This window comes from Pocillopora verrucosa, chromosome 7, assembly GCF_036669915.1.
Source record: "Pocillopora verrucosa isolate sample1 chromosome 7, ASM3666991v2, whole genome shotgun sequence".
NCBI lineage: Eukaryota > Metazoa > Cnidaria > Anthozoa > Scleractinia > Pocilloporidae > Pocillopora > Pocillopora verrucosa.
Window position 1 is genome coordinate 10884549 of NC_089318.1, and position 20451 is coordinate 10904999.

Genomic DNA, 20451 nt, shown 5'->3' on the forward strand with positions numbered 1-20451 from the left:
GCTCTTATTTATATCAAATAAATAAAATTCTACATAGAAAGATGTTAAATTTATAAAAACAATTAAGAAATTGCTGTGCTTGGCAGGAGTAGGTTAGGAGACTCAGTAGCTCACTCTCATGAGTCAAGAGTGTGATACAGTAAACAGTAGCCAGCAGAGTTAGGCACCTTTTTCATCCTTAAATTAGGAGAATCAATTGTGTGTTATCAATTGAATAATTATGGTTCTGCAATTTATCGTTATTATCACAATTTTTGTCATTATTTCATATATTGTTATCATTATTGTGATTATTATTATCATGATTATTATTATCATTATTATTATTATTATTATTACTACTACTACTATTTTAATTGTAGTTATAACTATTAAATCATTGTAATATCATTATCTATTAATGGATTTCTTTCCACCCATTTAAGTGACTCTGAGTAGGAGGGTGGAACTTAGATGAAGCAATCACATAGAAAATTATTTTTGGGGAAAAGGTTGAATATGACTCAAAATCACTACCTCAAAGTCACAGATTTCCAGAGAATGAGTGGAGGAAAGTTGAGAGGCAAATCTGGCCATGAGGGTGGTGGAGAAGGGTAGAAGGTGCATTCAACTCCATGTCCATCAAAATCTTACAAAAGAGAGGAAAAACATCTTCTGTCTCAACACCTTGCAAAAAAGTTGAGCTACAACAATTTTGATTGAAACACTCCCCAAAATATTTATAAGTAAACTACACAGTTTATATGTAGAACCAAACCTGTAGCTAAAAAGAAAGTCTCCATAATAGATTGTCTTTTCAATATTTCCTATAAAAATTGTTCAGTATGAATGCCACTACTGACTTCCCATAGAAAACAGTTCATAAAATAACATTCAAACTTTGAAGGCAAATAAATGATAGCTGTTGAATCTCATGTTATCTATGAATGTTAGAAATACTGATTAGTTTATTACTTGGAGGCAAGGAAGTTAGGAACACAAAGATTTTCACCCTGTAACCCTTTTCACATCAAGGATACACAGAGTATACCTCAAATTGTTTCTAAAAGATTTCTGGGGTAGCCATTTTGGATATTATCTAATCTGGGGTAAAAATTAATATCGCCAATTCACAAATACAAGTAAACTAAAATTTCTGGGCTGTTTAGGGTATACTTTTTCCAACAATTGAAAAAGAATCAAATCCTTTGGTGAGAAATAAAATCATACACATCAACATAAGCACAAATTTGCATCTCAACAACAAAATTTTACACAGAAGTGGCAAGATACTTATTAATAAATGAAATTTTAACTAAAATGCAGAGGAGAATTCAATCAATTACAAGGTCATATTTTTTATTTTAGTAAACTGTCTTTGCTATGGACGAGTCTTGTTAACTCACGCACTTGAGCTGCATTAGTCTCTACCAAAAGCTCAAGCTCTTTGAGCTGACTATGAAGTTCAAATAACTTTTCGTTTTGTTTCTGCTCTTTAGCTTCTTCTTTCTTCTGCCCTCGTCTATATTCTAGAAAGAGCAAAGCTGCTGCCACACCAAATACCAGTGATTCACCCAAGAGCTCAGCACCAACATCTACTGCTTTTTGTTCACTCAGCGGTGGTACTTTTTCTGGACCAGCAAGTCCCATTAACTTCATTTTGACTTTTGTCTCCAGCCAGTGATAGCCTGAGGATGAAGTATCAATTTGTGATCAGGATTTTGTATTTATTTGTGCTGGGCTGTTAGCTAACTCAGGATTAGTGTAAATAGATTGGTACCTTTGCAGATAGTTTTTCTTACAGTGTCAGCCACCTCTTACAGTATGAAAAAGGAAGAAATAGGATGAAACATAGCCATTGTCAAGATAGTTTGTTTCTAGGGTAAAATACTCAGCTTATCTTTTGGAAACTTACATTCAAAATCAAGGTGAGGGCACAAAACTTTTGAATCTTGTCATTGCAATTGGAAAGTTGATTTCCTTGTAAAGTTTGTTTTGCTTTATTTGGATAATTGTCCACTGCTGGTTCCTGTTTTTCTTTCTTTTTAACGACATAAACTATTATACTACTTAGTTTCTAGAAAAAAGAAGTTGATTGGAAATTTTTTCCCTGAATTAGAGGACGTATATGTTGCTATGGTTAAGGCCGTCTTCCTTTCATATCATACGCGGTGCGTCTGCATTACCTTGCCACCACCCCATAAGAAAACTAGACTTGAACTAAACCAACTTTTCAGATTTGAGGCATCAAAAAGACAGTCCAGTAAGTTGGTGCTGGCAATGGATCAAACCTTATATAATCAATGAAATACTTCTCACACTCTCAATTCTGAAAAGATCTGCAAACCCTGCGACTTGAGTTTGCATAACTGTCTCAAATTCTCTCAACCCTAAATGACTGCTTTGAGATAATGCAAACATGAAAAAAATTTCCTAACTTGGTTGAGTCCAGAACGGGCCAAAAAGTCATGACTTTTCTCTCCAAAGGCGATAGTTACATGTGCGATGGCAAAATACTGATGATCGACAAATTTCAATTTGGCTCTGTTTGGGAATACAATGTAACTCAACAGAAATTTATTGTGATTCAGCAAGAAATTGACGAGAGGCTTGCACTCTCAAGTTTTGTTTTTGCGATCATTTACTTAACTCTGGAACTAGATTTTTAAACTGGATACTGCTAGGGAACCAAAGAAAACTGAACGGTGTGAAAGAACCTAAAGACGAGCTGAGCTTGAGCTGAGCAAGGACCTTGAGAGATAACAAACGAGGGTCGAATCCGTGCCATCACAATATCCCTCACCTTGCCCAGGCCAGATACAAACATATTTCCTAAAGAAATCGCTCTGTTTCGCTGTGGTCTTCAGACTGTTTGCTATCGGTTTAGAAATTTGTTTCACGGCTAAACTTGCCAATTTAAAGAGCGGAAATGCACCGACAACCATAGCGAATGTGTCAGCAAATGTACATTCCTTAGGATTGTTAAATAGGTGGTGTACGCCGAAATGAAATTGTCCTCTTACAAAAGTACTAACGAGCCGCACCGCATAACACGAGGTAAAGAGTGTTTTGGGTTGAAGACCATCACGCCAAAAGCACTGGGAACTAGTCAAGATCACTTTGTAACCTTCCTGTGATCCAGTCCCTGCCGCGTGAAGACAACCATTGAGCATAGCTGAAAAATTGACTCTCACCTACTAATTTAATGGTAACAAATAATCATATTAGTGATAAAAATAATAATGATGATGATAACAAAAGTAATAGTGATAATAATTTGTAGGGGCTAGCTCAAGAACTTCACTGTTCCTCTGTCGGTCTGTCCGGAGGCTCCAATAATGATTAAACTAGCCTTTTTTAAATTTTGATTTGCTTGTTAATTACAAATCATTTTTTCATTTCATTGCAATTCATTTTTGAGACTTTTGTTTCTTACAATAAGGCAATCCCATATATCCCGATGTAGAATATTCCGCCATTCCACCACTCCTCCATTCCATCGAATGGCGTCACCCTGTTGAACTCAACGTATTCTGGACCTGCTCGCTTCGCAAATTTAGCGGCTCTTCTGAGTATTTGTCGCTGGTTGAAATGATCAATTTCGAATAATTTCTAAGTTTTCACGATGTGCAGATCAAATCTATTCAGATATTTCTGCATGGAAAAAGTCTTTTTTTTTTTCAATTAAGTGCCGGAGACGCCACTGTGAAATTATTTTGAGATGACTATCATCTGTTGCGGTGCCACGGTTGGAACTGAAAAATTAAATCTTCGGATCTACTGGAAATAATTAGCTGATTCAAACGGTAAAATGCTCTCTCTTTAAAGAAAAACAATTTTTCCTCTAAGTTTTCTTGATGAACCGATCACTTCTTTTAAGACATTTCTGCAAGGTAAAGCTTTTTTTTTTCACGCGCCATTGTGAAATGATTGTATGATATTTATCGTAGTACACTATGAGAGAAACATCAAGTTAGCACCGAAAAACAGTGCGATCACCTGTTAATATTCCATGTAACATTCGAAGGCATTCGAAAAAATCGTTACTAAGCGTTAAATGACCGAAGATGTCCCGAAACAACAAAAGCAGAGGTTAAGGAATATCGCTGACAGGAATAGCTCCGACTCAAACGTTTAATAATTTTTTTTTCAATAATGTTTTAATAATTTTTTAAACAATTAAAAAAAAATTGTAAAAAATTAAAACTAAACTAGTAAGCAGCGCTGTGCGAACAGCAACTGTAAAACTTCTTCAGGGAGTTTTACAAGTTACGACTGAACGCCTATATTTATAAGCTATTGTTGGCGGCTATTGCGGGGGTCAATGACCATATAGGCTTGGCTGGACCTACGTTTTTTACAGATGATTCCTGGAAAGCAGTTGGCAAATTAGGTTAGGATGGCTCGTGTACTTCACAGAAAATGTGGTTTATGTTCTACTTATTCTTTCTTAAATTAAAATGGTATAAATACCTTGTCTAAAACAGTAGTGTGATACAATAGTAAACGAGATTTACTCGTTCCAATACAGCGTCATGTGATGAACAGCCTTCATTAATTTTAGAACAAGTTTTATAAAATCATTGTACTCTTTCTTGTTCCATCACTGAAAACAGTCAAGGTACTTCGACACAATTCAGTGCGAGAGCTACTGCCACTGGTTTGACTGCAAAAACAGATGAAGAGCCCGATGAATAGATTTGTCCTTCATGTGAACAATAACCTAAAAAATCAGTTGTCCACGAAAAAAACTCCCTCGATTGCGGCCAAGCCATATTTCTCTGGCAGAGCATACTGTAAATTAAAAACATCGGTCGCAGCGTCACGCAACATTGCGTGATTTTCCAAACGTGACACGCAATTGCTGCATTATTTTTAAAACTAAGAACCTACATGGCCTTGTAGTAATGAAAGAGGGCTTCATTTGCAAGCACTATAGACTTCAACATAAGAAGAACTTAATGAATCGCTCTTTCAGTTTTCATCTCAGTGAATAAATTATCGAGCCAGAACGAAAAAAATTAATATACGCATGAGTTGGAGCCATTCCTGTCTGAGATTAAATACACGCATGGCTCCAGTCTCTGGTCGTCCGCCTAAACTGACTAAATGAGTTTTGTCAGCGGAGCTTGTCAGCGGATGACTTTTTCATCGCCGGAGTATCGCTTAACGACCTCGCTGAACAAGACAGACTCTGCCTTCTCTTCGTTATGTAAGTAGCCATTTCTTGTTTGACTCATCGGTGTTTTTACATTGATATTTCATTGTTCCGCTTCGAGACACGCGGTTAACAATATCCATGAGCAAGGAGTTAAGATATAACTTATTAACTTTTACTATTTTTATCATCCAATCACAGGTCGGAGCCATTCCTGTATTTATGGTCGCCAGTCCATAACAAGCACAGGAGGCGTTAGCCATGAAAATGGTTTTTAGAAAGCTTCAGAATGTTTTGGTTTTGCTACTTTGTAGTGCATTGCTAATAAGGTTCTCTGATGCAAAAGATTTTCGATACAAGCATTACACTTTCAGGAAAAAACAGAGGCTAGTGAGTATTGGTTAAATATGCGAAGAAATTCGTGAGGTTGGAATAACAGGTGAAACTAATTCAAAATTTCTTTGAACACTTACTTGAAACCCAATAACGCTTGAGTTTGGTTGCACCTATTTCGTTTAGTTGAATTATGTTCGAGTGTGGAAGCATATTTTCGGGAAGTAAGTAAAACTGTGTTGAAATTAGTTCGAAAGTAAATTTGAGGTAAATTTTAGAAGTACTCTAAACTTGTAGACCAAGGTTTTCTTGTTTTGATGAAAACAAAATAAAACTAATTACGTTAATAATAAAATTCCTTGTTTGTCACAAGAACTCCTCCGTCTGTCATATTTTTCAGGCCAAGAGGTATTCGCCATTGGAAAAAGATTGTGAAACTATAACCTGTCAAGGGTTTGTTGGGTTTGAACTTACTAAATGTACACGGAAGTGTATATCACAATTCTGCTACAATGAGCTGTATGCCTGGGATGAGGCGAGTATATTTGTTTAATATTTTCAGTTATGTAATCCTGTTATTAAGTACCAGTGTTAATGAGATGTGAGGCTACTTCACATGGATTTATGCCTGAATGTCATTGTATTGAATTTTGCCTGGAATATCTTAGGATCGTGGAGGCCCAAGTACATTGTACCAAATTATGAAACACAATTTCGGACAAAATTAGAGCAGCGCTATCTTTTAGAGCTTTCAAAGAGCAGCTAAAGAAAATTTTTCTGTGCAGCTATTCCATAATAGATCGCAGATGATCGCAATATGTGGTAAGAACAAAAAAGTGGCACACGAGGTACAACGTACCCGATATCACCAATGTTTTCACCACATGTAGACGTCTTCTGTTACCTATAAATGCTGTTAATTTTGACATCTCAACGTCTGTACTCCAGTAGATCCAAAATGTGTGCATAATTCAGCTTATAATATAAATTTATTTATATCAGATTTTGCTTGGTGAGATCTGGTCACCATTTCTTGATAAGCTGAGCTTAAATTTTTTGGTCCTGGTCAAAGTCTGCAGATTTCTTGGTTTTAGTCGATTTGTGACCGAATACAGTATAGCCGTTTCTGTGGAAATTGTGGAATTGATATTACATCACTGTAAAGCTCTTCTTCTGCTTCATTTTTTTTTATTGTTCAAAGATTTTGTCATAGCCATTAAAAAACAATTTTATTGTTTTTGCCTCAAGCTTGAGCAAGGTGAGATAGATGTGCGGCTGACATCTTTCAAGGGATGTGTGGTGAAACAATTACAAGATCAAGAGAGCAAGAAGCGTGGCTAATTTTAACAGAAAAAAAATAACTACAAGATTTTTGCAGATCACTACAACTGTTCCTTTTAGTAGTAAACATAGAAAAGAAACATTGATTTTAATAATAAGGGCCAAAAAGCAGAGCAACGAACTTGTGTGACCTCACTCAAAAACATTCAATAGCAGTTAGCCACTAATTGTAGCTTACAGCAAGGTAAAAGGGTAAACTACTGGAAATTCATAATTGAAGTGTTGTAAGTTTTGTGGAACAGTATGTTCTTTGTTGTACAGTTAGAAGCTCTGGGTTTTAACTATTTATCAATTACATTAATGACCTAAAATGTAACGTACTTACTTTTCTCTTTTCACTTATAAGAGTTTGAAGCACCCTGTTATGCCTTTGAAATATTGCATCCTGTTTTAAATCCTATTTGATTTACATATCATTTTTAAAAACACAATTTCCACAATCAGGAGGCTGCACTCCTCACAAATAGTGAATGGAGTAAAAACCAAGAATACATGTTCTGTAACTTAACATCAATATTAATCTCATTAATATGAATCTGGACATCAAAAATGAAGAGGTCTGAAATTAGTACAGGCAGGTTACATTTGTCTTTTCCTAGACTGAGCAATTTGTTTGACATGCAAGTCAAAAACTTGGGCTGAACCAATGGTTAGATAACACACATTAAGCACATTTTCTAATTGCAAAATTGTTCTAGCTTCTGAAGTTAGATCTACAGTTTTCTGTACGTTTTCCTCCTACCCACACCTTAGGCAGTTTTGATTGTTTTCATTTTTCATTGTCTGTTTATAATTTATCACAGATTACCAGCCACCCTTGTTTAGTGTATCTGATGAATACTTTTATGTACGTAGGATACATATTTAATAAACTGCCTGGTCCCAGAACAAGTCTCAGTCTGTTGTGAATCATCAAGTGTCTTACTTTATTGAAACAATTCTTTCATGACATTTCAATGCATATGTATGTTTATTTAGTGCAATGACTTTCACACAATGTTTACATGGTGAAGAGTGTAATGCTGCACATCTACCAAAAGGTTAATGTACACAACACTATTTTTGTTCCTAGTCATCACTTGATACCTGTGTTGCTTGGATATGGGTATCTTCCAGAATTTAGAACAGCATGCTGTTTTCTTTCTTGTGCTGCAACATTACGTTGTGCCTATATTAGCATCAGAGTAGGGTCAAATCTAGATTAACAGGACTTGTGGGCAATGGGATAAATTATCCAGATAATTAAGAGTCAGGGTAATTGAAATTATTAAATTTTCAGCTCCAAAATATTGCATTTCCAGTGTTCCAATTGATTTTGCACAACAACGGTTATCAGCTCAAATTCCAATTAGCTTTATATGGAAATGCACTGCATCAACTGTTGCAGGGTTGAAAAAAGGCTCTAAATATCCAAACTTCAGGATTTAACAAAACTAAATAAAACAATTTATTATATTCATGCTTGTTGGATATGAGTGTAGTTATAGCCAACTCAGCACTACAAACCTTATTGACTATTTACCATGTCATATCCAATGTGGGCTCATGGAATAATTGATAAATATGAACATCTTTGAACCAAAAATAAAACCAAATATGTATTATTTAATCATTATTATGGAAGACGTAATTAAATGGACATTCTCAAATCATAACACTTCATTGTTAACATTTCCCAAAAGTATTAATTTTACAAAAATTATTAATAAAGGCCATACAACATTTCAAGCTGCTACACTGTGCGCAAGTTACCAATTATTCTATCATTCTTTGAAGCTGAATTTGTGAAATAGCGATTTGAAAAGGCATCAATTATGAGAAATCAGCTTTTTACATCTCTGTTACCATCATTACTATGGTATTACTTTACAATGAACAAAGTTACGGATATCAAATGCATGACCACTGTTGTCTTGTATAGTTTCAAAGATAAAACTTGATTACTAGAGTTTACACTTTCCTCTATTATGGGGCTGAGAACTTGTGACAAAATAGGTGAAAAGTAACATTTGCAACCCTTCATGTAGGCCTATATTAGCCTTATAACTTATATTATTGTGTGTTTATCTTCTTGTGCAATGACAACACTGAAGCTACTCATTCAAAAATTCATCTATGAAGTGTCTCACACTACTTGTTTAGTTCTAGTTCATGTACATTACTTTGTATGTACAGGTTAACCACCAGTAAATACAGGAAAGAACACAAAAAGCACCTCTCTTCCTAATTTTTCTGAACTCCACATACACATGTTTAAAGAATGAACTCAAATTACAAAAAAGGTTTCTACTTGCTACAATTGTGTATTAATAAAAACTTACATTTTTGGTTACCTAACAATTGGACACTGTAAAAGTTTCTCAAACTGGTTTTGTCATTTTCTTATTGCATAGAAACCCTTTAGCCTCATGTAACAACTGGTTGACATCCTCCTTGCCATTATCATCACCTTGTACTGGCTGCCAATCAGGGTCATCAGACCCTGAGTAGCTACTACCATCCTCCTCAACATCACTGGCATCATCAGCTAAGAAGCTGTCATTGTAATCATATGTATTGTGGCCATCATCATCACTTGTGCCATCAAGGTTTTTCCTTTTCTTTGTTGTTTTATGTTTGGGACCTTTTTAGATAAATGAGAAAAATTTCAGTGGAAAACTGTTACAGTATTAATATATGCAATCCAAACTCAATCAAACTTATTTTCCTTTAGCAAGATTAAAACTAATCCCAGACCAAATTTCTCAGCTAATCTTTATCATTTCTGCTAGAATTGGTTGGCATCATAATTGAATCAAACTAATTTCGGGCAGTTTCTATTTGGATTATTACACCTACATGTAGCTGCTGAGGACATACCAAACCTAATCAATGCAGCATGGCATATCATGACACTTCCCAGCCTACCTACGGCATCAGTGTGTTCGAAATCTTTTCTGTGTTGAGGGTTCTGCCTGTAACAACTGGAGCCATAAGGACAAACAGGTCTGTAATCATCACTATCATCTCCAGCCACTTTATCATCATCATCATCATCATCATCATCATCATCATCATCACTACTATCCTTGTCAGGGTGCAAATACTCTTTGAAATGCAAAGGATTTTTCCTGTTTTGAGGAAACAATAATATCATTACTGTGTATTGTTTTAGATGTAGTGAACTCATACCAAACATTTTCCTACCATGCATCAAATGAGTTTCCTAACAATTACAAAATTTCATTGTATCTGTTCATGATTACACCTGTCCATCACTAAAGCATGGATACATGAAGTAAAGCTGGCCACACCAGCACTCGAAGGTTTACAAGTACATCCCTGCCTCTATTTGAGGAGTTATGTGGGTTCTTTCACATTCCATTATGGTTACAGGTGCAGTCTGAACAGGCAGGGTCAGTAACAGAAGGGAGCTCAAAAATGGTTTTCTTTTCTTTTTTTGAAAAATTATTTGTTGAAAGGTAGCTTTTTTTTTTCAGTTTGTAATTCTTCTTGAGACAGGTGGTAAAAACATGCTCAATAATACCTAATTATTTCTCAACAAAATGTGATCATCTAAGTTTCCCATTGCAGCAAAACAGTCTCTAATAGTCATGCACCCATATTTTTTAGCTTCATGTGCCTGAAACTCCTGAACGAGTTGATTACCCTGTTTTTTGTAACTGAAGTGCAATGAGCACTTCAAGATATATTTATATCTTTCTGCAAATTTTCAGCCACCATACATATTTTAATTATTGAGCTGGCTCTGAACAGTATTCACATTTTTCCAAGCATGGCAGAAAGATGAATTTAACAATCTATACTGATAACAATTCAGTGATAAAGAAATGGAGATCACCAAGTTCCTTAACATCATCAAAGCCAGGAACAAATGAAAAGGAAAGAGAATTGATTTATCAAAGTATTAACTACACTGTAATTCAATATGGGTCAAAATAGTGCTGCCTATCACTATCATGATTATCTGAACTAAAGGAAAACTTCACAGTTAGCATAATGACATTCACAATTTTTTTTTTCACACAGGATTTTTCATGTGGGTTTACAAGTGTCAACTGAAAATCTTATTGAAACAGTTGCTTTTCCAAATCACCTAATGAAAAGAAAGTCTATAAACTTTAATGCTATTTTCAAAAAGTTAGGCCGCCAATTGAAATCAGCAATCTTAACCTATAGTCAGCAGACTAACACTTAGTGTATAAAATAATAGGGCAGAAAAGTAAAAAATGGAGCAAGCATTCTATTGTTATCTCTGCTAAACAAGATGAATAATTATCAAATTTTTGATCACAGAGGGTTTCCTTCTTCACAAGATTTAAGGAAATAATTCAAGGTAAATTTATATCTGTACAACTGAAGAAATGCAATGTGTAAGCTATATAGCAACACTGTTTCTATTGTTAAAATTGATTTACTCATGCACATGCTCTCCTGAAATAAACTATTACTTTAATCATGAAAACACCATCAAATTCTTATTCACTTATTATAAAAATAATTCACTGTACAATAAGTGTATAAACAAAGCACCTTAAGGAGTGCTCAGCTGGAAATCTGGTATTGTAAAGATGAGACCATTAATGATCAAGAAAGTCAAATACATTGTAAAACTAATAGTTTTCAATCCCTAAATTAAGATAGCAGCTTCAATTGGTTTCAGTAGCTTGGTAGATATACCTGTAGCATTTCTTTCCATAAGGACAGGGTGGAAGTTTCATTTTGTCTGATTCTTTTTCATTTTCCTGCAAAAGAAGAGGGAAAAACATTACAACCGTAGAACTGTTGGTAACAGCTTAATTTAAAAACCTTAGCATCAGTTAATTAGGATTCTACTATAATAAATAATTTTTTTAAAAAAATATTGTTTCCTCTTCAAAAAAATACAGGTCTCATACAACAGCACCTTTTCCCTGCCCCATAGCCATTTTGGAGAGGCTCAACTGGTAGCATAATTTTTCATGCCGTCTACAGAGCAAAAAATGTTTAATAGTTTGTCTAATAATACATGTATGATGTATGTAGTCACTATTGAAGAAATGTAAAATGGTTTTCATGTTTACATAGCCTGATGTAAACACGCGGGAGGTTGGGAGAACACGAAATAAGCGTGGAAAACTACTGCACAATGCGAAGCTGAGTGGTTTCCAGCTTATCGAGTGTTCTCCCAACCTCCCAAGTACTATACTTAAACAAATACATGGACTAGTAATAGTGTGATACAGTTGGAAAAATACCTTAAATAGAGAGAAAATCAAAATTATTCATCTACAATTAGTTGCCTCAAAAATATAATTCTGCATAATTTTACTATGAAAAGCAAACTGAAACTCTGTTGTATCTCCAATAGACCCTATCCAAAGATATACTGCAATCTTGAATAAAAGAAGATACATTGATCAAAAGAAAAGGATAATATTTTAAAGAGTGCTTCTTGATTGCTTATTGCCTACCTGGACTTTGCCCTCCATGTGTGAAATACATGATAAAATGCAGGTTGTTCACAAGAAATTAACATGCGATTGAATTAAGTCCAAGGTAGCTAAAAGCCAATTATATTCATCGAAATAGTCAAAATGTGGGAGAACTGCAAATAAAATTTACTATTACTTGACAAAATGGAATTTGATTTGTAGTAAACAATTCAAGCACCTGAAAAATTGTCAAATGTTCATGTAGTGATATGATTTGGTATGTTCTGATTGGACTTTAGATGTTGTTTTCATGATATGTGATGGAATGTAAGTTGTTTGGCATGCGAGTTGTGAGTAAAGGAGTGGAAAAAATACCTTTTAACTTAATAATGATACAAAAAGGTTAAATGTGAACCTTTCATATCCTGATAAATCTTGACCCTAAGCAACAAGGCTCCCATGAAGGCCACAAACCATTACACTTATCAAAATTAGCCCGAAATTTATGGTTTACATCATTCTTTGTGCACAGCCCCCTGATTCCAAAAGAAAGCTGTGATATGATTGGTGAGAGATATATACCTTAATGCGGCAATCTGATTGGTGCCAGATACATACCCTTATAGTGGTACAAGATACATACCCAAATGCAGTGATCTCATTGGTTTGAACAACATACCACTCTACAAACTAACATAGTTTTTTTTTTTTAATAACAAAAAAATGTCACTTCAGTACAGGACCACAAAGCTGTGACTTGTACTTGGCCACTAAAGTCATTGATCAAACAGGACTGTTCAAAATCAGTTGTGATATCATGCTTCATATAATAACTCCCATGAAGGATTAGAGAACCTTAAATCTTCAGCTACTGTTTCAGCCTGTTTCCAAAACAAACTGGAAAAGGCTTGGAAAACTGTGAAGGACTTGAAGGATAATTTTTAATACTATCCAAAATGTTAAAAAACTGTATCACACGAGTTTCCAGAATACCACAATTCAAGATTAATTTTACCCAAATACCATGAGAAAATTTTGTGATACCACAATACAGCACACTCCAATGTCCCCCTCAAAGTAGAGGACAGTTTCTTGTATTGTAATGATGCTGCAAAAATGAATTACCACCTCTGATCATAAAAAGGCTAGATGAGATCACTTAGCATAAACAATAATAAACACCCATTCATATTTCAGTGTTGGCCCATAAAACTGGGGAAGGGAAGGAAAGAGGGTGCCTATTCAGGGAGGGAAGGGCACTTGTTTTAAACTTTGTCAAACAGGTTGGCGACTTATTCAAAAGGGCTGCTGATTAAGTACCAATTTTTACCTTCAATTGGGTTCTTTCTACTTTGGATGCAGACATCTCATCATCACTTCCACCAGTATCAGTATCTCCTGAAAATGTTTTATGAATATCCTTCTTGCTTTTTGGTCCTGAAGGCTCATTGTCAACATCATTTTCATTCCCTAGTATTCTGCTTGTTCTTGTTTTCTTGCTTTCTGTGGGTTTGACATCTTCCTCATTGTCTTCAGTGCTTGTAGATGATCTTTTCTTTGCAAATTTGGTCTTTCCTCTATCCTTCAAATGCTCAGATTCATCATCATCCCCCATGGTAAAATCCTCATCTATGCCTGAAACCTTCTGTTCCTCCTTCGCTGACAATTTTTCCCTCCAAGTGATTTTGTTTCTTTCTTTGTTATCTTCAAAGTAAGAGAGTGAACAGTGAAATTTGGGAAATCAAGTGATGACAGTATGAATAGACCATAATAAGTAAATAATAAGGAGGTCACTGGACATGGTTTTAAATTTCTTACTCTATTAATTATTTGCTTATCTATTTTTTTTTGGCATACAATATTACAGATTGAACAATTTTGCCTATTGCAAAATCATAATGTCAGGTGCTGTTTTTTTTTAACTACAGTTCATGTAGGTATGTAGTAACATTACAAGCCACCATACAGTAAGGTAACAATAGGCAAGAAGTAATTGTAAAAGGACTGAGTGGAGTTTAATTTGGTCTGTAACCATACAAGTGATAACAAAATCAGACCTCCACACAGCAGGAGTGTGATTTGTTTGTCACGAGTATGATTACAGACCAAATTGGACAACACAAAGTCTTTGTACCAATTAATCATAAAAATTAGCATTTCTAGGAAAAGAAGAATAGCCAATCTAAGAAAGAAAGGGAAAATTGCATTAAAGACTGACAAATGCCTCTCTGAAATTGACAAAAATCAAAATATCTTTTAAACTATTGTCATTGTTCAAGGGAAAAAATTGCTCCATTTTGTAAGAAGCCCCAATTTATGAATCTGTACACTGTTTCTATGGTGATTGAAACCAAGGTTGTAATCAGCTAATTTGAACTAAAAATTTAAAATTAATGTAATTGGTAGATTTAAACTAAAACTTTGAATGCGTTTGGCATATTGAACCGCTCTGATAACAAACTGTTCGATAACAAACTGCCTGATAACAAACTGTCTGATAACAACTTGGCAAGTGAATTACTACATGGAAAATAGGAGTTTTTTAAACTAATCACAATCAAGGAAATTGTAATTTTTATGATTAAGCAACTTATTTTGTTAAACATAAGAAATTATTCATTGAAATGTTACATGCAATAATTTGAATCCAACAACTTAAAGAAGACAGCACCAGCCTGAATAATAGACTTCTAGGGGGTAAATTCACTCTACAACTATTACCTGCGGCTGTTTTCTTCTCTACATTTTGGCTAACCAAAGTTCTCCCTCTCCTGTTAACTGAATTCTTAGCAGGAGATTTTACTTGACTTGTTGACTCTATTAACCATGAGGGTAGTTTGCGTGTCTTTTGCAGCAAAGGTGCAGGCTCTACCAATGGTCTGTATGGTGGTATCACATCTTTTTCTATCTAAAGAACAGAGTTCTAGGCCTCTTAGAAAAGTTATGTACATGTGTGTTGAATCTAGTTTAACATATATTATTGCAAATTATAATTAGATAACAAGACTTAATGCACATTTTGAAATATTTGATTCACCACAACAGATAACTCAATCAAAGTAACAAAATTACACTTTGCGCTTTCATAGGGGCTGATTGCTTTAAAGATTCATTGATTTAATTTAATGATAATCTACTGATACCTACCACAGAGAAGGAGGAATTAGCTGTAATTGTGTCTTGAGTGGATGGTTTACTGTTTGTGAAGTTCACATTGGCATGTTTAGTAAATGCATCAGCAGAAAATGTTCCTAAGGAAGGCTTAGTATTCATGAATTCATCCAGCAACATATCTGCAAACAATATCAGAATAATTAAAAGTAATGTTATACCTCAGTCTTAAAGCTACAATTACAAAAGTTTATAGACATGATTTCTACAAGAATATAATTGTTTTAAAAATAAAAATGTCATTTAATGTTATAGTTCATTCAAAAGAAGTCCAGGATCCTGAAAAATTTATTGAGGACCCTCTTTCATCTGTAGTGATATCATTTTTTTGTGGGTCACAAAAACCAAACCTAGTGAAATTGGCCTAGCTCACCAGAGTCTCTGAAGCTCTGTGGTAGAGGGTTAGAATATATAATCCAAAGGCCTGTTGTCTGATATCTCATTGTTTCACACATAATAAGGAAAAAAACATTTTTCTTCACTTTTTCTTGTTTTTAATTCTTCAAACCACTTTTATCACTTATTTTTTCCCATGTCAAATACCTAAAATTTTAATCAACTATAAACTGATCCCCCACTTCTCAACTCCCTTCAAGTTCTTGAAATACAAAATACCCAATGCATTACTCACTAGCAATACAGCACCTGTGGGTGTGTCTGATGATTTTGTAGGTTTTTCCTTATCATGAGCCTTGTTTGACTTAGTAAGAAGCTTATCTAACATCTTATTCTTGGAGATTCCCACTTGTTCTTCTGTTACACCATTATCAAGTGAGTCTCCCTGACAAACAACCATAAAGCACAAGCTGTCTGGAAGCAATGCAATAACATCACCATCAATCAGGACTCTGGTTTTGCCTTTCTTCAAACTTACAAACTTCTTTCCATCAGAAGATTTCAAGAAGGTTGGATTGATGTGAAGCTAAAAGGTAAGGAATAACTTCAATCATAATGAATCATCACCAATAAATAACCAGTCAACCTTTACAACTGCCATCCACACCTTGCCTGGAGTTGGTCTAAGAAGATTGCTGTCTGAATATTGTTTACTGGTATGACATTTGGCAGCAAACTGAGAATCTCAAATAATAACTCGTTAATGCCCATTTACAGAGGTGCCAAACTTTGGGAATCTAAAATCTGGAGCTGTTTGGTTTAGGATCACCTCCTCCCCCAAACCCCTGAATCTTTTCCCAGTCTCTTCTCATGAACTGAAGCCTCTCGAGTACACCTAACAAATAACCCCAAAGATTGGAAAAAAATAACCATACAACCATCCTTAACCAGAAACCAAAAAATTTTATGAATAGGCCAGGATACAATCTACATAACTTCCTTACTTTAATAGAAAAACAATGATATATCCATGAGATTTACAGAACTGTAAAAGAGTCCAGGTGATTGGTTCTGCACACCAGAAGGAGACATGGTGTACATGTATATGCATGTGGGAAGCAATTCAGTACTTTAGATTTGTTGCTTTTCCCATTTGGGTATTCAGCCAGGTAACAGAGTAAGATAAAGTTAAGATGAAGGGAAAAAATTTAACATGGAGTCACATCTGCTCTAATCCCCTATCATCATATTTAGCGAATAAAAAATAATTACTTTAAAAAATTCTTACAGTGTGTGAGGAAAAAACTATGATGGCTAACAGAAAGGTGAAGGGTGAAATAATGTGCGATAGGGGTGGGCATGGGGTAAAATCGCCGGCATGTGCATTGTCTTGTCATCTGTATTATACTGAGAACATAGTAAAAGTATTTTTTCCAATGTTAGTGATATATTACTCTAGGACTACTGAATGATGTAAAAGTACTGTGATCAAGTAACATAATTGAACCAGCTTATTAGATACTTGATCCATGAATAAAGATAGATTTCAGAAAGCAATTAAAGAGTGAGTGTCTCCACTAAATGATTAGGCAACAGTCATCACTTAGCTTAATCACTTACGGGCAGAATAGTAAGATTTTCATCTTTCACCTCCAGTACCGCATGCGATCTAGACACTCGTTTGTCTGTCACCTGTTGGAAAAGAATAAATAGATATGGTAAGTATAGCTTGAAGAGAACACGAAGCGAATTTCTAAAGAACCAACTCAAAATGTTGCTATGCTTTTGCAAATCCTACCCCAAGTAAAGGACCTCTTCCGATCGTGGTTTTGCCAAAGGGAACCACAATGTCCTTTTCGCCATTTAGAGGTCTTAAGTAAAAGGAAGACATTTCTATTGTAATCTCATAGTACTAGATTAACAATTGCTCAACTAAAAAGTTGACTTAAAGCTAAGTGCAATTTTAAATTATGTCTGAAAGCGTTTCATGTTATTGTTATTATTATTGTATAAGTGAGCCCGCGATCTTCGTTAGATTGGGGTTTAGACCTGTCGTTCAGTTCTGATTGGTTAAGATCAATGCAGTTTTCAGGTTATTCAGTGCAGAAGAGAGTTAATTCAGTGCAGAAGAGGGTTAATTCAATGCAAAGAAAGTAACAAATCAGACATTTTGATTGGTCAACAATCAAAGAAACTCATTGACAGCCAATCAAATCCTTGGGGCGAGCCTTGGATGCCGCGACAAAATTTGAAAATTTGTAAATTTGCGAGTGAAACGATGGCTGGCGTTTTAGGTAGGTTTTCTTTCGCCACCGCGGCTGAAAAACAGCTCAAATAACAAAAACACTGTAAAAATCACTTCTTTTTGGTTGTCGATTTGGAAAAAGTGGTGTTTAGAGAAGGGAATTGCCAAGGAAATCGAAAATTACGAACCGACCCAGCTTAACACTTTGTTCGAGTGATCCAATGCTGAAATTAAAAACAAACATGGTTAAACTTAGGAAACGACGATTCCATTTCATTTCGGACACGGACTGAACAACTCCTTGAACTGTTTAGCCGGACTTTGAACTTTTTTGCGTCTTAAAGATGTGAAGATATCATTGCATATTATTGTTTTGACTGAACGCACGGTTTGAATAAATTACTTTTGCACTTGATATACGCTCTTGGCTTATGCTTAATTATGATAGGCTATCTCGTATTTTTTCATGTTTATTATTAACACGTAATCACATGATTTCTCTCGTGCAATTTGGAATAGATAAGCACTTGTTAATTTTTTCAAATATCACAAATTGCACTCGCCCTACCGGCTCGTATAATTTTTTTAGTCTTTAAAAAATTTACTCGTGCTTATTTATTCTAAATTGCACTCGAAATCATGTGATTACCTATACAAATTTGAATTTCTGCTAAGCACTTTTAATGTTAACATTTATGTGCGTGAGAAATGGAAGTGTTACAATGTTTTATGAATAACATATGACACATAGAGAATGAAATAAAACAAGAAAAAGGGACTGAAGCACCGGCGCTAAAAATAGGTCGACAATTAATTCCAAAAGTCAATAAAAACAAGATTGAGAACTCTGAAGGGTCTGCTGCTTTTTCTTCCTACCTGTTTTCAAACGCTACTATACGGCCAGCTTATTAACAGCCTGTTGTTTGTGCCAAACGATTCTGAATATACTTGGTAACGTTTTTCTGCCCTCGTGTAATGATGATCATTGTTTTTATATTGATCACGAGCCTTTTTTTTAACCTCGATTAGGATCCCGTGCTTCATTCATCCTTCGTTAATTTATGAATCGTACCATAATTCTCGACAGTTATTTAATTGCTTTAAGTTGCATGACAAAAAATGACGATCATTCGAAAAATACAACATTACCGAGTGATTCTTAGATCGGTTTAAATGTCAGAAGAGTATAATGAGGTACTGAACATCTGCTGAGGTGAAGTATATCGCCCATGCAAACCTAGTAGTCAAGGAGCCAGACCCAGCAAAAAATGGTTTCGTTCAACCCACCTGACAGAAAAGGTTTGACAGCTGATTCTGATAGACCAATACCTGCTCTTTAAGCTAAGATACTATGTAGTCCCGAATTGTGGTACCCCTGACGAGATAAATGGGGCTTTATATCATGACATGGCACTCAGCATAGAGACGAGGCTCAAACAGAAATTGACCTCAAATTTCATCTTCTTCCGCTAAAGTGCCCCAAACCTTTCTGGAAAAGTGATGAGCATGTACCTGCCTACAATATGAGTGTTCACATGGTACGACAGCATGTCACGTGATTATCACATGACTATTTTTTCGTCAAAAAGCAGCCTCTTTTGTCGATCCTGACATATTTCAAATCCTGCTGAGACTAGGGTAAAGGACTTATTCAGGCTTTTCATCATATAAGGATACAAAGAAGTCGTGTACTTTCGAATTACATTAAAAAAAACATTTGGAAGCGTAGAACTCCAGAAAATCGACAATGTTAGTGCTGGTCTCTCTTCCGTCACTGTTTACATGGAAACGAGGCTGGAATAAAAGCACGATCAAAACGGGTCAAATCTTTGAAAAAGTGGTATGAAAAAGATGTAAAAAAGTAATATCACAAGAATATAATTTTAATGAACATTTTTCTTATATATATTCAGATTTTATGAATATCAGTAGACTGCAGTGTTATTTCAAAGTTCTTTGAAATATTTAATATTTTTTTCAACAAAACGTTCTATAAAGGCTATATACCGCCTTAAATATCCTTGAGCTCTGTCTGGTGTGGTTTAAAGTATTGAGCTTCAGTGGTTATGGTTGCTTTAGGAACAATGAATGCCTTGTCTTCTCTGAAAGATAAGGAATGGTTCAAGCCATGGCAAATTAGTATCCAGGCCTTATTTTCAGACCGCCATTTTGGATCCTCAGAATCAGATTTGTAAACGGAGTTTTGTATCCGACTGTGGATGTAAACGGCCATGAAAGAGTTCAAGATAGATAAGGTTTGATATCTTAACTGTATTACGGCGACTTTTTTGCTCTCGTTTTTCTCAAAATTCATGCGCTGAGACTCTAGAACATCGCTATTGCACCTGCTAGTAATATTATCATTTGTATTTCCTTTCCTGCTTGATCATATATCTTCCTTTAAAAAACATGTTTTAGCAATGTGTTGAGGTTATCAGCAGGATTTTTAGACAGAGCTCTTTTTTATTTTAAAA

The 20451-nt window shown here is 35.0% G+C and overlaps 3 protein-coding genes across 4 annotated transcripts; 1 reads left to right on the top strand and 2 right to left on the bottom strand.

Moving 5' to 3' along the window:
- Window position 1: 1 nt before the first annotated feature.
- Window positions 2–2965, bottom strand: LOC131785549 (optic atrophy 3 protein homolog). The gene is made up of 2 exons (XM_059102463.2): window positions 2783–2965; window positions 2–1667 (listed from the first exon to the last, which is right to left on the bottom strand). The coding sequence occupies exons 1-2, from the start codon at window positions 2922–2924 to the stop codon at window positions 1339–1341; spliced, it is 471 nt and encodes a 156-aa protein (XP_058958446.2). The 5' UTR covers window positions 2925–2965; the 3' UTR covers window positions 2–1338.
- Window positions 2966–5121: 2156 nt separating this feature from the next.
- LOC131785548 (uncharacterized) lies at window positions 5122–6868 on the top strand. The gene is made up of 4 exons (XM_059102462.2): window positions 5122–5191; window positions 5339–5527; window positions 5871–6005; window positions 6719–6868. The coding sequence occupies exons 2-4, from the start codon at window positions 5399–5401 to the stop codon at window positions 6809–6811; spliced, it is 357 nt and encodes a 118-aa protein (XP_058958445.1). The 5' UTR covers window positions 5122–5191; window positions 5339–5398; the 3' UTR covers window positions 6812–6868.
- A 1366-nt stretch (window positions 6869–8234) lies between these two features.
- LOC131785547 (aprataxin and PNK-like factor) lies at window positions 8235–17729 on the bottom strand. 2 transcript variants are annotated; one of them, XM_059102459.2, is made up of 9 exons: window positions 17531–17729; window positions 17353–17424; window positions 16042–16318; window positions 15373–15518; window positions 14947–15133; window positions 13556–13929; window positions 11492–11556; window positions 9719–9921; window positions 8235–9434 (listed from the first exon to the last, which is right to left on the bottom strand). In XM_059102459.2, exons 1-9 carry the CDS (start codon window positions 17621–17623, stop codon window positions 9172–9174), a joined length of 1680 nt encoding a protein of 559 aa, XP_058958442.2. In that variant the 5' UTR covers window positions 17624–17729; the 3' UTR covers window positions 8235–9171. The 2 variants fall into 2 exon arrangements, with proteins under 2 accessions (XP_058958442.2, XP_066025531.1); XM_066169434.1 differs by having other exon boundaries at window positions 16042–16206; window positions 17531–17599.
- Window positions 17730–20451: the final 2722 nt, after the last annotated feature.

Bases quoted from the DNA above. Each gene is read 5' to 3' on its own strand.
- LOC131785548 (XM_059102462.2), top strand. From the start codon at position 5,399: ATGAAAATGGTTTTTAGAAAGCTTCAGAATGTTTTGGTTTTGCTACTT. The intron at 5,528-5,870 runs GTGAGTATTGGT...CATATTTTTCAG, and splicing joins TCAGGAAAAAACAGAGGCTA to GCCAAGAGGTATTCGCCATT. The intron at 6,006-6,718 runs GCGAGTATATTT...TTTTGCCTCAAG, and splicing joins AGCTGTATGCCTGGGATGAG to CTTGAGCAAGGTGAGATAGA.
- LOC131785549 (XM_059102463.2), bottom strand. From the start codon at position 2,924: ATGGTTGTCGGTGCATTTCCGCTCTTTAAATTGGCAAGTTTAGCCGTG. The intron at 1,668-2,782 runs GTGAGGGATATT...CTTCATCCTCAG, and splicing joins TTGTATCTGGCCTGGGCAAG to GCTATCACTGGCTGGAGACA.
- LOC131785547 (XM_059102459.2), bottom strand. From the start codon at position 17,623: ATGTCTTCCTTTTACTTAAGACCTCTAAATGGCGAAAAGGACATTGTG. The intron at 13,930-14,946 runs GTAATAGTTGTA...CTTACTTTGAAG, and splicing joins AGAGAAGAAAACAGCCGCAG to ATAACAAAGAAAGAAACAAA. The intron at 9,435-9,718 runs GTAGGCTGGGAA...TTATCTAAAAAG, and splicing joins CGAACACACTGATGCCGTAG to GTCCCAAACATAAAACAACA.